Below are 16,688 nucleotides of genomic sequence, written 5' to 3'. Positions count from 1 at the left end.
CTGTATTGTTTTGAGAATTATGGACTGATAAAGGAGACCCCTTTATTCTTTGATAGGAAGTGTCTATTGCTAACAAGGACAGCATTTCTTGCTGCTCCCTAATTGCCCTTTTGCTTAATGCCATATTGACCATGTCAGGAGGCAGTTGAGAAACGATCATATCGCTGTGGACTTGGAGTTGCCTTTTGGCCAAATCTTAAAGGATTGTAGACTAATGACCCACACACCGGAATTCCGTTAACTTTTAGGAGCACCTTAGGTCTTATGCCATGACATTGTGTATTTTAACTTGCTCAAATCATACACTGAATGTAGAGTAGATGTTTCCACTAGTAGGAGAAACCAGTACCCAAGGGCACAGTCTCCGAGCGAAGGGATGATCCTTTAAAACTGAAATGAGGAGAAATTTCTTCAGCCAAGAAGGTGGTTAATCTGTGGAACTGCAGAGGGCTGTGAAGGTCAAGTTGTTAAATGTACAGAGATAGGTTCTTGATTAGTGAGGGGATCAAGGATTACAGAGAGAACACAAGGATTGAGAAACATATCGGTCATGATCAAATGATGGAGCCGACCTAATGAGTCAAAAGGCCTAATTCTGCTCCTATATTGTATGGTCTAAGTTAATTGCAATTTACTCCATTCCACACAGCTAAAGATACACCAGTCAGTTACATCAATACTGGGGAAATAGTACCCATCAAAGTACAGTAACAACAATGCGGTTTATTTTTATTCACTCGTAGAAGTTGGAGCAATATAATTATTTCAGGAGGAAAAATAAATTAACTACAGCTAAGACGGGTAAGAACTCCCAAAGCAGTGAAGTTCAAGAGCTGTGTATAAAAACATATTTGACATATTTATAAAAATAAATACATAAGGGGATTGTGTGACACTTGTATTCTACCTACTGTCAAAGTAATGTGCATCGTGGGCTTTGAGGCTCCAGTGCCAATAGTAGCACAACCATAATTGTGTATACTGTAAAGTTAATAAAAATTGCCTGTAATTTCCAGAGCATAAACCAGAACTGGATGTTGTGACTCATCTATTTCTTTATCTTTGTTGTGCAGAAAAGTGTGACTTTGACAACTATATAGATATAACTATTCTTGCAGCATTAGTTGTCATATTTCTTTAATGACTTGCTTTTATTGACTTATGTTAGGACTAGAACAAATTGTTGCTAAAGAAAATGGACTGTTATCTTGTGTGAGCAAGTTGTTTTCTTTTAAGTAATTGTATGAATTACATAATTTACAATCTTCCCCCCTTAAACTCCACTTTGGACCGTAGTCCATTTTGTTATACAATTCTGCATAGACCAAAAATGCAGACCCGTTATGCAGCACATTGGTTTTATTTTGTACAGATTACGCATACATGCATATTTTATACAGATTTTATACTCAGAAACCTATTGAATTTCCTGAATTTATTTTTTTTAAGAGAAGGAGCAGGAGGTAATCAGTGGTGAATATTAACTACACACTCAATAACTCAACGACAGATCATTAGAATACATTTTAAAAATCTGAGGAACTATGGGACTGCTTAATTAACACACTAAACATGCTCAGTGGCACAGTTGATTATGGAAATGTGCTGCCTTCACAGCAACTATCCTTGAAAGCTGTGCACAAAGGTTCAATAATTCTATTGGGCTCCATAATGTATGTAATGAGAATGAAACTCCCTTACTACAGATTCGTGTCATAATTTCCACTGTGTTAGATGCAGCTAAACTGAACTGAAACTTTGGATGTAAATCCCACTAAATATGTCAATTTATGTAACTTCTAAAATATCGAAACAGCCAATTGCTACAATAGATACTTGAAGAATGCCGTACCTATTAAATACATATTCCTAGGAAGTGGACTAAGGCAGCAAAGGGCCATTTATTATCTGACTCTAGTTTCCCTAAGGGCAAAGGGGTCAACTCAGTAGTGTGGAGCTGGACTCACAAAGACATCCTGGTCATCTCTGATGGCAATTTTGCTGTGGAGTTGGGTTCCTAGAACACAAAATGCATCTTGATTGTCACTCTGGGTCAGAACTTTCACAGGAAATGGAGCCATAGCAGTCGGCTAAAAATAAAAGTCTAATTACTTCTGTCGGCTCCCCAGGAGATGGAGTATTCCTCATGGATTCACAAAAATAATCTGGGAGCTGCCAGTCTGGGTTAGCTTCATAATCCCCACAAATTTGTAACTTCTATTGTTGTTGACTGACCTATCTTGCTCTAAAGTCTTCAATTTAAGTCATTAATGGCCATAATAAACCGCAAGGGTCCCAGCACTGGTCACTGCAGTAAACCAATGGCCACAGGCTTCCAATCACAAGAATAAATCTTCACCTTCGCTCTTTGTCTCCCATCTGCAAGCCAATTTTGGATCCACTTTGCCAACTTGTCTTGGATCCCATGGACTCTTAGCTTTTGGACCAGCTTCCATGTAGGATCTTGTCAAAGGCCTTACTAAAATCCACATAAAGGCCATCAACTACATTACCCTCATCTGTATAATTGGTCACATCTTTAACAAAAATAAACAATTCAATTGATCAGATAGGTACTTCCTCAATTAAATCTGTGCTGACTATCCCTAATCTATCCCTGCCTTTCCAAGTGTTGATTAATCCTGTCCCTCAGACTTTTTTTCCCAATAATGTCTCCCCCACTGTTGTCAGATGAACTGATCTGTAATTACCTGGCCTTCTACTGCTGCCCTCTTGGACAAAAGAACCACATTAGCTATTCAACAGTCATGTTGCACTTTGCCTGTGGCCAGCCAAGTATTAAACATATCTGCCAGGGTCCCAGCAATCTCCTCCCTTGCCTCCCATAGGAAGCCTGGGATAGATCTCATCAGGCCCTGGGGATTTATGCACCTTTATGCTCACTGAAACATCTAATACTTCCTCCTTATTAATCTTAACCTGTTCCTCCCCATCCCAACTGAAATCCACAGCAACAATGTCTTTCTCCTTTGTAAATACAGATGCAATGTATTTATTGAAGACCTCACTCCGTGCACAGATTGCCCCTTTAGTTTCTAATAGGACTCCCTCATTCTCTAGTAATCAACTTACTCTTAACATACTTCTAAAATGCCTTGATGGGATAGCCTGCGACCTTTGTCTGAGGTTTGATTTTGAGAATTGAACTATATCAGGACGTTCCTTGACTAGTCAGAGGGACATCTCTCCCAATTCTGGTATAATACCCGGATGTTAGTGAGGTGATATTACCAATTTGGCAAGGCTGGGTTTATTGTGGTTTCTAGTGCCTGAGTGAATATCAGGTGGTCTGTTGCTTTTTTTCTCCTTTTGTGAGACTTTTCAGTGATTGATACTTTGACTTTTCAGATGGCAGTTACGAGTTAACTGCGTTATTGTAGGTCTGGAATCACATGGCTGTTTTCCTTCCTTAAAGGATATTAATGAATCAAATGAGTTTTTGCAACAATTGACAATGGTTTCACAGTCTTCAATAGGACATTGATGTTAGATTTGTTTTAATTAAATTTTCATCATCTTCAATGGTGGGATTTGAACTTGGGTCCCCAGAGTATTAAAAGCACAGCAGGTCAGGCAGCATCTAAGAAGCAGGAGAATGAACGTTTCGGGCATAAGCCCTTCTTCAGGAATTAGAGGGAGGAAGACAGCTTCTTCAAGGAAGACATCCTTGTAAGAGGCTTCGCAGTAGGTTAAAATCAACTTGGAAAAAGTGAGGACTGCAGATGCTGGAGATCAGAGCTGAAAATGTGTTGCTGGAAAAGCGCAGCAGGTCAGGCAGCATCAAAGGAGCAGGAGAATTGACGTTTCGGGCATAAGCCCTTCTTCAGGTTTCCTGCTCCTTGGATGCTGCCTGACCTGCTGCGCTTTTCCAGCAACACATTTTTCAGCTCTGATCTCCAGCATCTGCAGTCCTCACTTTCTCCCCAGAGTATTGCCTCGTTTACTAATTACTGGCCCGAGATCCTTTTTTTTCTAGTTTGTCTAGTAGGTAAATGGCTTTCTCCTTCAATTAGTCTTAGAAAAAAATATATAATTATATTATGTGCTTGATCATAATTTTAAACAGCTTGTTTTCATATTGATACATTAATGAAGATGACAATTTCATAGGTGCATAAATAGAAAAGGTTTATAGGAAGATGGGCCAAACGCGGAAAGTGGGACTAGTTTAGTTTGGAAAACCTGGTTGACATGGACAAGTTGGACTGAAGGGTCTATTTCCATAATGTATGATTCTATGACTCTATAACTGTTACCAAAAGCTCACCTAGAACTTAGGCAATGTAAGATAACCTCAAAATGAAAGATAGGAATTAGAACTTGCTCATGAGAGCACTCTTTAAAATATGAGAGCTGAAATAATGAGAAACGTCTTCAGCCAGAGAGTGGTGAATCTGTGGAATTCATTGCCACAGAAGGCTGGGGAGGCCAGGTAATTGAGTATATTTAAGACTGCAACAGATAGGTTCCTGAGTATTAAGGGTTACAGGGAGAAAGTGGGAGAATGGGATTGAGAAATTTATCAGATTGAATAGCAGAGCGGACTCGATGGGCTGAATGGCCTAAATTCTGCTCCTATGTCTTATGGCTTTTCTGGTCTTATAATCTGGAGTAAGATAAGTCAGAAAGTAAATCTATTATACCAGAACCGTCATAATAATGTTACTCAAAAAGATAATTTAATGTATGCTATAGAATTATTGTGTGCACAGCATTATTTTAGGTAATTGTAGCTTTTTCTTTAAGTCTTTTAAGTATTAAAAGGTAAAGAGAGAGCAAATGAAATTTACTTAACATCCCAGATAACTAGTACTTAAATATTTTAACAACTTTATAAATACTTACAGAATGTTAATGTTATAAACGATGCATATATTGTTTTATGATAGCAAGTTGGTTATAAAATACTGCCAGTATAAAATAGGTACTATTTTTCCCAGTTTCTTATCCAGTAAGATTAATGTGGCATTGTACTATTAGACTAGATAATTAAAAATGAAATGGAAAAATCAATATTTCAGCTTCACAGCGGAATCTGAACGAGAGAAACAAGAATGGATTGAAGCTATGCGGGGATCGATAGCAGAAAGCCTGTCAGATTATGAAGTGGCAGAGAAGATCTGGTTCAACGAGTCTAACAGAAACTGTGCAGATTGCCGTGCACCAGATCCTGAATGGGCGTCCATCAATCTCGGTGTTGTCATCTGCAAAAAATGTGCAGGTATGGGAAGAGGATAAAAGGAAGCTGCGCAAATCAAAATGTCTTCTTTTGTGCTTTTGTAGGTATTCAAGTTTGCAGACATTTCCTAACCTTCGAGTATGTTGTCTTCTGTGATTATGAATTAGCTAATGTGTGCTGCACGCAGTCTGAAGCTGCCAGCTAAATAGCTTCCACATGTTGAAACTTAACTTGAGTCACTTTGGACTTGGAGATTTCTTTCTCTGTGGATATCTTATCGGCTACTAGAAGATGTTGCACTTATCCTTGATCCATCTTTGTGATGTCAGAATTGGTGATGTTAGCCAATTATTACAAAATCCCCAACACATTTCATAACTCCTCAGGGATACTGAACTAGTCCTCAACCATGTGCAGCAAAACGTTGAGGCTTGGGTTAGTAAGTGACAACTAACGTTGTGCCACAGAAGAGTCAGGCAGTGACTGTTTCTAACAAGAGAGAAGCTGACATTTCTCTTTGACATGCAAAGGTAATACCATCACTGAATTTTTCACTATCAACATTATGGGGGCTGTTATTGACCAGAGACTGAACTAGATCAGCCTTACGAATACTGTGGCTACATGAACCCACCAAAGGTTGGGAATTTTATGGTGAGTAACTCACCTCATGACTCCCCAAAGCCTGTTTATCATCAACAAGGCACAAGTCAGGAATGTGCTGGAATACCCTTCACTTGGGTCAGTATCCTGGAGTTCCATCCGTAAGAGTATTGTGGGACTACCTATCGCATAAATGGACTGCAGCAGTTCAAAAAGGCAGTTCTCAAAAGCAACTAGGGATGGGCAATAAATGTTGGCCAGTCAGTGATTCCCAGTGAAGCATAAATAAATTTTTTAAAAGTCCAATTTGGTCAGGCAAATGTATTTGCTAGGTATTTCTTTGAATGTGCTTCCAATGGATGATTACTAATTTGTTGCAAACTAATCTGACTCCTGGATGAGTTGATGATGAGTGATCTGAGGTACACGTTGCAAATTCCTGGTAGTTATTTTTATGATAAAACATCCAATGATAGATTTTCTGTCAGGAACATCAGTGTAATACCAGCAAAACTGGTTGAGCATTGCACCAACTGGGGCCTGCAAATTAGTTCCATCAGAACCACTTTCCCCCTTCTCTTCTGCAGTCTTCATCACTGATTCATGATACCATCCACCAGAATAGCCCTCGTTCATAAAGCTGGTCAGGTTCAAACTGAGAGTCCACCAACTGCACTGGTTGAAGAAATTATGCAAATTCTCTTTGGCCTGTTTGTAAAGATTTTTCATGTCAATTAAACAAAAATTAGTTTGTATGATTATGCAGGTTGATGAAAGATTTTGAGTTTGTGATTTTGAAGAGATCATACTGAAAAATTAAGCCGTAATCTGACTGGCTTGTTTTGGATAGTCAAAGCATCAACATTGCCTGAGAACATCTGTCACCCTTGTTGAGCCTCTTGTCTATATTGTGACTGTTGATGTCTTGGGCAATTTGTTAGTTACACTTTTCAGTTGTTACTATTTTTCCCCTTTCCAAATAAGTTATTTTTTCTTTTTTTTCCATCAAATATAGAAAACATTTTTCCTAAATTTCATGTTTCTTTCTAATCATATTCCACGAAAAGCATTATCACCGACAAAATCAGTTAACACAAAAGTCAATCATACAGCCAGTCCTTCAATGCTTTTCAAAAATGTAAAACATCCCAAAATTAAAATGTAATTTATGGCAAACACATTTTAAAAATTGCACACAAAAAATATCATATTTATCCTATTTGTAAACTTGCCGCCAATAATTTTATCGTGGCTTCACAAATTGAGTAATGTGCTTAGACATGAGGATTGTTTTTCTAATGAAGTTGGAACATCCAATTTCATTTATTTGTTGCATAAAAATTGAGTTAACTCCACAAACATTTATTTACTTTAATGGCAGGAGCAATTTTGAAGCAAACAAACGATTGCCTAATAATTGCACCATTTCCAACTACTCACATGTCAAAGCAGTTCATCTACAAATGCAGCAAGACCAAGATGATCTCACATTTGTGGCAGGCCGTGACCAACTCCAGCATTAGAGAATCTAATCGTTGTCCCATGATATTCAATGGCAACACCATCACTGAATCTGCATTATCAACATTCGGCTGGTTGCCAATAAAAACTGAACTGGAATGGTCATATAAATACTGTGACTACACAAACAGATCAGAGGCTAGGAATGTTGCAGGGGTTAACTCACCAAGTGACTCCCTGAATCCACATGAAACAGTCAGGAGTGTGTTGGAATACTCTGCACTTGCCTGGATGAGTGCAACTGCATTAACTGTTTCGGGGGAGTGGGGAGGTCCTAGTGGCATCATCACAGGTCTATTAATCTGGAGACCCATATCATATTCTGGGGATCTACATTCAAACCACACTACGGTAGATAATGGAACTAAGAGTCCACTGATGACCATAAAATCATTGTCAATTGTTGGAAAAAAAACTATCAGATTCACTAATGCCTTTTAAGGATGGTGACTGCCATCTTCACCTGATCTGGCCTACATGCGACTCCAGAGGGATGGGCATCAAATGGTGGCCTAGCCAGAGACACTCACATCAAGTGAATGAATGAAATAAAGAAGCTTGATACCATCCAGCCAAAAGCAATTCACTTGATTGGTACAATTCCACAAATATTCACTCTCCCAGTGACCAATGACACTCAGAGTCATTGTCATGGAGAATTACAGCATGGAAATAGACCTTTCGGTCCAACTCGCCCATGCTAACCAGATATACTAAAATTAATCTAGTCCCATTTGCTAGCACTTGGCCCAATTCTCTCCAAACCCTTCCTATTCATATACCCATCCAGATGCCTTTTAAATGTTTTAATTGTACCAGCCTCCACCACTTCCTCTGACAGCTCATTCCATACACACACCACCCTCTGCATGAAAAAATAGCACCTTGGGTCCCTTTTAAACTAAAACCTAAATCCTCTGGTTCTGCACTCTCCCAGCCTAGAGAAAAAAGATCCATTCCCCTCATGATTTTTTAAACCTTAATCAGGTCACCCTTCAGCCTCCGATGCTCCAGGGGAAACAGCCCCAGCCTATTTAGCCTCTCCCTAAACCTCAAATCTGTAGTAGTGGTGTATACTACCTACATGATACCCTGCAGAAATTCACCAAGGCTCTTTAGATAGCATCTTCCAAAAGCACAATCACTTCCATCTAGAACAGAAATGCGAGCACACAAATGAAAACCATTACCTCCAAGTTACCCTCTAAGTCACACACCTTCCTGACTTGGAGATATAACGCTATTCCTTCTGTGTCATTGGGTCAAACTCCTGGAACTTCTCCATGATAGAATTGTGGGTCTACTAACACCAAAATAATTGCCATTCATCACCACCTTCTTGAGACAACTACAGATGGGCATTAAATGCTGGCACAGCCAATGCCCATGAGTGAACAAAACAAACCTCCATTACATGCATTACAAGTGGGTGGAATGTTAATTTCATTGCATCAAAAGCATAACTTCCTTTGGATTCGAAATTGAAAGATATTTGATCTGGCATAGGAATTTAAAATTAAATGCAGCCTTTTACATAAGCAAATGCACTCTCAAAATGAGAAAAACTTCTAATAACATTACAGTTTTCATCATGAATTATAAAAATTCATATTTACCATTAACAAATTTGAAAAAAAATTTTTTTATTAGTCTGCGTAAATAAATAATAACATGTATGTATATTTGTGTTTCAATAAAACCAGGTCAGCATCGATCACTGGGTTCAAATATTTCCAAAATTCGTAGTTTGAAGTTGGATACCAGTATTTGGAGTAACGAACTTGTTGAGGTAAGAAACTATCTCATAATAACAGATTTAATTAAACAAAAAATCTTTTTATAGTTTAACTGGAAGCAGAATTGCTTTGAAAAGATCAAGTGCATTTTGACCAATTTGCCTACCTATTTTTAGTTGATCTTGAGCCTGTTATTTTCATGCTATATCCTCCAATCCCCTCTGTTCAGAAACCAGGAAACTAGACAATATAAATTTGTTTCAGTAGCTTGCGCAAGCTTATGTACATTTTAAAACAAAACCAAGTGAAATGTTTTGAGAATTATGAGACACAAACTACCAAATAAGTACCAGTCTTCTCAAAGGAATTATATAGTCCCAAAGGTTCTCATTGGGAAAATCCAGGAAATGACACAGTTACCACTTTGCAAAAGGTTGAGATAGTTTCCCTTTCCTATCACCAAGACCAAAAACAGAAATTACTGGAGAAACTCACCAGGTCAGGCAGCCTGTGTGGAGACATAAAGGAATTAATATTGCAGGTCAGTCACCCTTCTAGAGAACTTTGGATCAACCACCTTCATGGTAAATGCAGGCTCATTATGTCAAACTGAATGGAGTCAAGCTCTGCAGGCCTATCACTGTTCATCTCCTAGCCTGATAACATGGCCTTTGAGCTGTGTCATCATCTCTCCTGTAAATTCAACCGTTTATTCTTATTGTCGGGTGTGGCAAATGGGAATTCAGTACCTTCTCTGAGCGTGAAGTCTCATAGCAAAGGGTCAAGCATAGCTGAGTACAAAAGTCTTGCTGGCTACCTCCTATTGCCCTCCTAACACAGATGTAACAGCACCTCACCCTGCTAAATTCCAGAGCTGGGGGAGTTTATAGTGGTAGAGTCTGGGCCTGACCATCAAGGAACTCATAAATAAGAATTATAATTTTAAATTTGAATTTTAAAATTGAGAGTTTGCTAACTGGGAGCTAATGAAGGTGAGCGCTAACACAGGTAATGGGAGACAGTGTTTAACATATGAGTTAGGACATGGGCAGCAGCATATTTTCAGACTTCAAGTTTAGAGAGAATAAGACATGAGAGGCTAGCCAAGACTGCATTGAGATAGTCAAGTTGAGATATAAAGAGAAAAAAGTGCAGTATAGGATTTCAGTGGTAGATGATCGACGGCCAGAGCAGACCTGGCATTGCTTGACAGAACATGGGTACTCTCAGTAATCTTCATGGTCTCTATGGTCTTAGTAATCTCTATGATTTTAGTGATCTTCATGATTTGGCTGATGTTGGTGATCTTTCTGATCCCTGAGGTCTTGGTGATCTTAGTTATCTCTGAGATCTTGATGGTATTTGCGATCCCTGAGGTCTTGGGTATCATTGTGTTTGTTGATGTTGTCTGTACTATGGACACTTTTATCTACTTATTTATTAAAAGCACTTAATCAAGTGCGTTTTTTGGTGAAGTAGACAAAGGGACACAGAATTCAGTTTGTGGTTCAACTCGATTTTATTAACAAAATACTTCTTAAAACACCATACAAGCATTTCCCAAATTCCCATGGCTGGAAAAACACAACAAGCCAGGTAGCATAAGGAGATGGAGAAGTCAATGTTTTGGGACTTCTCCACCTCCTGATGCTGCCTGGCTTGCTGTGTTCTTTCAGCTTCCTGCTTGCCTATTTTGGATTCCAGCATCTGCATTTTTATTTGTTTCTGAGAAAGAATATTACCTTGAATGTTCCATGTGTTTGAGCTGGGCCGTTGAAATCTTTCTCTGTGATGTAGAGCTTGCTCTCATCCACAAAGGTGGGACTTACTGGTCAGGATGGATCTTCTCCTGGGTTATCTTGGGTTCCCACAGAGTTTTCTACAACGAGTCTACCCTGGATCTTCACTGAGCCTTCACTGCAGGAGTGGCATCCAGATGTATGTTTTTATCCACCCTCATCCCTGACCTTCCAGAATGTTCTGTGACTTTTAGCCAATGAGGTCATGAGATGAGTTCAAATCATCCAATGGGATTGCATCCACACCTTTAACTGTTGCCATGCTTGGAGATGTAAAGTGCAAATACTCAGACAAGATGTCAAAATGACTGATCAACACTTCTACTACACAGCTGTCAGGCTGATTGTGAATGTTTGTAATCTCTTTGATCTTGGTTATCACTGTTGTCTGTAGTCGATAGCTGCTGACCGCTGTTTAATTTAGTTTGGCCAACGTTCTGTCAGACTGATTTCTCCGGCTGTGGTTCAGTTTAGAATATCCAATTTTGGACTTGAGGTCGCTTGACCACTTAGAGGCCTTGGTGATGTTTGTGATTTCTGAGATCTGAGGATCTTAGATACCAGCTTGCTCTTTTGTAGATTCTGTTACAATCTCTATCCCTCTTTTCGCAGATCCAACTTAATTAATTGTTCTTGACAATCTGGGAATGCAAGAGGGTCCAGCCTTATTTCAACAAATTGTCAAAGACCTATAATATCTTTTCAGCAGTTGGCACTAACCTTGTATTTTGGAATGTGTTTTGATCCATTGTTAGTCTTTGCCACTGCAATTCATAGCTGTTGACTTAGACGCTACTTTCCAAAATGCATAGATATATTCAGCATTCTATGTAAATTCAATATTTACTTGAGTGTGTCAGTGACTGATAATAAATTGATTTTCATTCTTTTGCTCATACTATGTTTTACTGTGATTCACAGATGTGCTTCCTGAGCATAGTTTCCACAGTCAGGAAAAATTAAATCGAGTCTTTAGAAAGTTTCTAGGGTTAGTTATACAACCTTTGTGAAATATTAAGACTACTGACATAATGTTACTCATCCCTCCCAACTGATCTTGAGTTCCTCTGAAACCATTCTGTAGTCTGTTCACAAAAATGATGACATATCCACTCTGACCAATTAGTGAGCATAATAATTAAGTAGTATAATTTAGAGAGACAATGTGTTAATAATAGATCACTGAAGGTGACGATTGTAGATTTAGCGAGAAAGAAAGTGTCCAGTAGTGCCCAAGAAGCACTTAATAAGTCATGCTATGTTTTAGTGTAATGATAACTTTATAGTCACAGCATGTCCCATGACTCACTGATTAGTGTCACATTTTTACTTCAGCGCACAATCGTGTTGGTTTTCTGACTCATAAATGGAATCTATTTCACTTCAAAACATTAACAATGTAATATGTGGAAAAAGCTTGGAGACTGGCTATGATTTGATACTTCAGCTCCATAATACTTTAAAGAAAATTGCTGGATGTTCAAAGCTTTGTGGAAACTCTGTTGAACTTTAGAAACAGAGGACAGGATACAACTCCAGAAGTCTCACCTGCACTTCTTGCAGATCCCATTTTTTAGGTAGAGGAAATGGAATGGGGTGTGTCTTTCACATTAACGAAAGCTAAACTCAGCCTGGTCATTTGAACTCTGTGCTGAGTTGAAACAAACCCCATGTTCCCTACAGCAGGGGCCTTATCCTGTATTATATGTTTTAAATGCTTATAAAGTGCATATAAGATTTGTAGATCTGTAGAGCTATCAACTTATGTTATTTGAATCCTCAATGCTTTAAGAAGTCAAAATAAAACTAATCTGCCTTTTATCATGATAGTGGTAAACACTGGTCTATCAATTTTCAATTTACGTCATCTGATTTCAATACTCAAGACCTTCTGGATCGCTATGATTTTTAAAATAGAAGAAAAATTGAACCAAAATAGTTGCAGTGATCACAGGTTGAGGCAAATTCAAGAAGCCAATATGGATTAAACTATTGTTTATTCATTTTTAGGGACTGAGAATCACTGACTAGTCTGCATTTATTGCCTATCCTTAGCTGCCCTTGAAAAGATGGTAGTAAGCAACTTTCGTGAACTGGTGTGGTCCATGTGCTATAGGTAGAACTGTTTGAACTGAATTATCATGCTTTCTAAAAACATTGGAATCAGGCAATTGAGTTGAGCATCAGGAAACTCTGATATCTTGTTTTCATTTACACTGCATAATAATTTGCAAATATTTGGCATAAAATGTTGCCTGCTTGAAAAGACAGTCAAACCAGACTCAGGTGTGCAAAAATGAACAATATTTCAGTAACTGTTTCGTGGAACAGCAGAGAGAAAGAAAAATTGATTCTTAATGATAAGGACTGTAAAACTTTCTCCTTGTTTCCGTCTCATCATCTCAAAAGTCAGCACTGAAGAGAAAGCAAATTGGAGACATTCATTTGCCTAAAGCTTAAAAATTATACAAATTTGGCTCCGGCTGAGGACACAAGATAACTAAGCAGACATGGTCTCAGCTTTAAATAAAACAAATTGATTCTAAGAACTATTGAAACTGTATATATTTATCTTCCTATTGTACTTTGTATGAAATTTTCTATCTGTGTTTATGTATATGCTAGATGTCACACTTTGTTTTCTCAGGGTTAGTTGGTAATAAAATTGTAAACCTTGTAAGTGTTTCTGTAATTTTGATCTATAAAAATAAATCAATTGAAATGCAAAATAGTCATGTGCTAAAAATCATTTTCAAATCTTCTTTGTAATCATTTAAGGGATTAAAAGGAGGGAAGTCAATTTGCACCTGCTTATAACACTGAATGACAGTTGAAAAACATCCGCTCTAGCAGTTGCAAAAGCCGTTCATTGACATTTGTTCAAGGATGGTTATGGTATAATTATTAATAATTGACTGCTTTTCACAATCTACAATCTGAGAGAAGCTTTAAAGCATAAACTACTCTGATATGAAGTTATGAAAGCAACTCTATTTACTTTCATAGTGCCATAAGTACTTGAGTTTTTAAAGAAAGTTGAATAGGCCTTCATGAATGGGAGTAGTTGCTTATTAGACCGAAAAATATAATAAACATTTAGATTTTAATTTTATTTCATTTCCACATGTCAGCATGCCAATGGTGGGTGATGCTGGGTGAGTTGGTAAGGACGCATAGACAAATGATGATAGTTGGGAGACATGATTTGGCATGGAGTACAGAAGGAATCCTAGGAAATTGAGGCCTGGGGGCATAGTGGAGTATGGAGGTTGAGGGATAGAGGGCCTTACAAGTAGAAAAAAAACATAGAATCCCTACAATGTGGAAAGAGACCATTTGGCCCATTGAGTCTGCACGGACCCTCCAAAGAGCATCCCACCCCATCCCCATAACCCCACATTTGTCATCGCCAGTCAACCTAATCTGCACATATTTGGACTGTTGAAGGAAACCTGAGCACCTGGCAGAAACCCATATAGTCACGAGAAACTCAGCACAGTCACCTGAGGCAGGTCCCTGGAACTGTGAGGCAGTAGCACTAACCACTGAGCCACCATACCATCCAAAGAAAGAGGTCTCAGAAAACATGAGACAACTGAGACATTTTGGACAAGCTGTCTCAGTACTTGGCAACTCTTGTGGTCATCTTGGATCTGTGATTAGAAGCAGTATTGCCGACTCCCATCAGATTCCCTCCAATCCACCCTGGAATGTGGATTGTGCCATGCCATACACTTTATCCCAAAACAGGAGCAGCCAGCCTTAAAATTTTGGACTCAAACTACTTGCCTCAGGGGTTAAACCAAAATTCCGCCCAAAGTGTTTTATAAACAAGAAGTTGAATTTTGAAGTTGAAAGCAAATAGACATGTTTGTGCCAACAAGTACTGGTGCCAGCATTTTTAATAGCTGTGCCTTTTGTTTGAATTGCAGTTTTTCATTGTTGTAGGAAACAAAACAGCCAATGCTTTTTGGGCAGCCAATCTCAAAGCAGGTGAAGAATTGGATATGGATGCTCCACCAAACTATCGTCTTGAATTCATCACTCAAAAATACAAAGAAGGAAAATTTCGAAGGAAACTCTCTCCTTTTCTAAACCAAGAAGAACTGAACAAGGTAATGCAAGTTCCTCCCAGAATAATTTGACATTACCTGATGCTTCCTGATATTGTTTCTTCAAAATTCAGTTTGTATTACTTTGGAGAATTTTGGGGGAAAAAGTGGAGCTCCATTTGGAAAAAACCCTCAAAATTAGATGTTTGTGCTTTATTTATTCACCTGATTCAATACTATGCAAACTGACACTGGCTATTTAGTAATATAAGTTGGTATTCTCTCAAATATGGTGTTTTCTTTTTACACAGATGTATGTTAGCCCTATTCTTGTATCTGTAAGTGCAATAGCATTTTTTTTCTGTTGTGTTGAGTTTCTAACCATATCTCTTATTAGCTTTTAAGACTATGAGTGATTTTTTCCAACTAATTTTTATTTAACAATACAATATTTCCAGGAGATTAAATTTGTAGTATTGCTTTTTCTACTGTAGTGAGAAATTTGCTTTTTCTTACCATGTCACACCTTTTCCACTTAACACTAAAGCAAATACATGTACAGGAATGCTTCCAAGGAATTACAGTATTGAACGTGGTGCAAAGAATCTGTAGCGTGGCAAATGTTGCACTTTAATCTCAATTAACAATCATCAAACAAGTAGCCCAAACTGAAAAAGATATTTTGTGCTATAATCCAAGTTATAAAATCAAACCATTTGGTATACCTGCCAATGTAAAGTTTTCAGTTGAGATGCCAGTTAGTTCACCTTCCTAATTATGTTTTGCTATTAGATGGCTTCAATTTTGGTGCTATCCCTATAAGTAGGTTTTTATTTAATGCTAACTACTTGGCCTCAGCAACTGATGCTGCTAGAAATGCGAAAGATCTTTCTTCAGCGAACTCTGGTAGAGAAATCTGGTTTCTTTTATTTATATTGTCTTTAAAATAACAATAGTTAAGGGGGAGAAGTGAAAAATTACTTATCCTTTTACATCCATGTAGAAGACATTTTTTTCTTTTTGAACCACTCATTGTTCAAATTTCTATGAGACAAATAAATAAGACATGCTGAAAATCTGTTGAGGTGATGGACTAGTTGTATTGTCACTGCACTGTTAATCTAGAGACCCAGGTAGTGTTCTGAGGACCTGGGTTTGAATCTTGCTGCGGAAGAATTTGAATTCAGTAAAAACTGGAATTAAGAATCTAATGATGATCATGAAACTATTGTTAATTGTCAGGAAAAACTGATCTGGTTCACAAATGTCCTTTTAGGGAAGGACGCTGGTCTGGATTATTTGTGACTCAAGACCCACCATAATGTGATTGAGTCCTAACTACCGTCTGGGATGGGCAGTAAAAGCATATTTACGATCCAAAATAAAAATCTCTATTCTTAACATTTGCACAGTTCCACTGTATAACATGGTATGTGGGGAGAAAGGAAGTTTCATGATGCAGGAATAAGTCATTGAAAACTGAAATATATGAAGGAAATGAAAGCAGAATTCAATCAAAAACAGCATCCACGCAACCATATATCCACACAAGCAAAATCTGAACTCTCTCGGACCAGACAGAATATTTTCATGTACCTTTTCAAAAAGTTAAGCATATTTGAGCCTGGTATGGATTCTGAAATTGACACCTTTAAGTTCAGCAAAGGAGTAGAGTTCAAGAAAAATGTTGCTTAGACAGGCTAGAGAAGGGTGACGGATATTATAGTTGAGGGCTATTTGGGCCAAAGTTTAAATATGGCCATACAGATCTCTTTAG

General features: G+C 38.1%; 1 protein-coding gene across 7 annotated transcripts in view; it reads left to right on the top strand.

Moving 5' to 3' along the window:
* Positions 1-16,688, top strand: part of arap2 (ArfGAP with RhoGAP domain, ankyrin repeat and PH domain 2) — a 320,143-nt gene that overhangs the window by 166,387 nt on the left and 137,068 nt on the right. For all 7 annotated transcript variants that reach the window (XM_072566652.1, XM_072566631.1, XM_072566592.1 and 4 more), the window contains 3 exons: positions 5,043-5,242; positions 9,028-9,113; positions 14,792-14,974. In XM_072566652.1, the coding sequence (XP_072422753.1) occupies positions 5,043-5,242; positions 9,028-9,113; positions 14,792-14,974 (469 nt within the window). The remainder of the gene's footprint in view (positions 1-5,042; positions 5,243-9,027; positions 9,114-14,791; positions 14,975-16,688) is intronic.

The sequence above is a fragment of the Chiloscyllium punctatum genome, chromosome 1, assembly GCF_047496795.1.
Source record: "Chiloscyllium punctatum isolate Juve2018m chromosome 1, sChiPun1.3, whole genome shotgun sequence".
Taxonomy (NCBI): Eukaryota; Metazoa; Chordata; class Chondrichthyes; order Orectolobiformes; family Hemiscylliidae; genus Chiloscyllium; species Chiloscyllium punctatum.
Note: the sequence above shows the minus strand (reverse complement) of the source record. Positions and strands in the feature narration are given on the sequence as shown.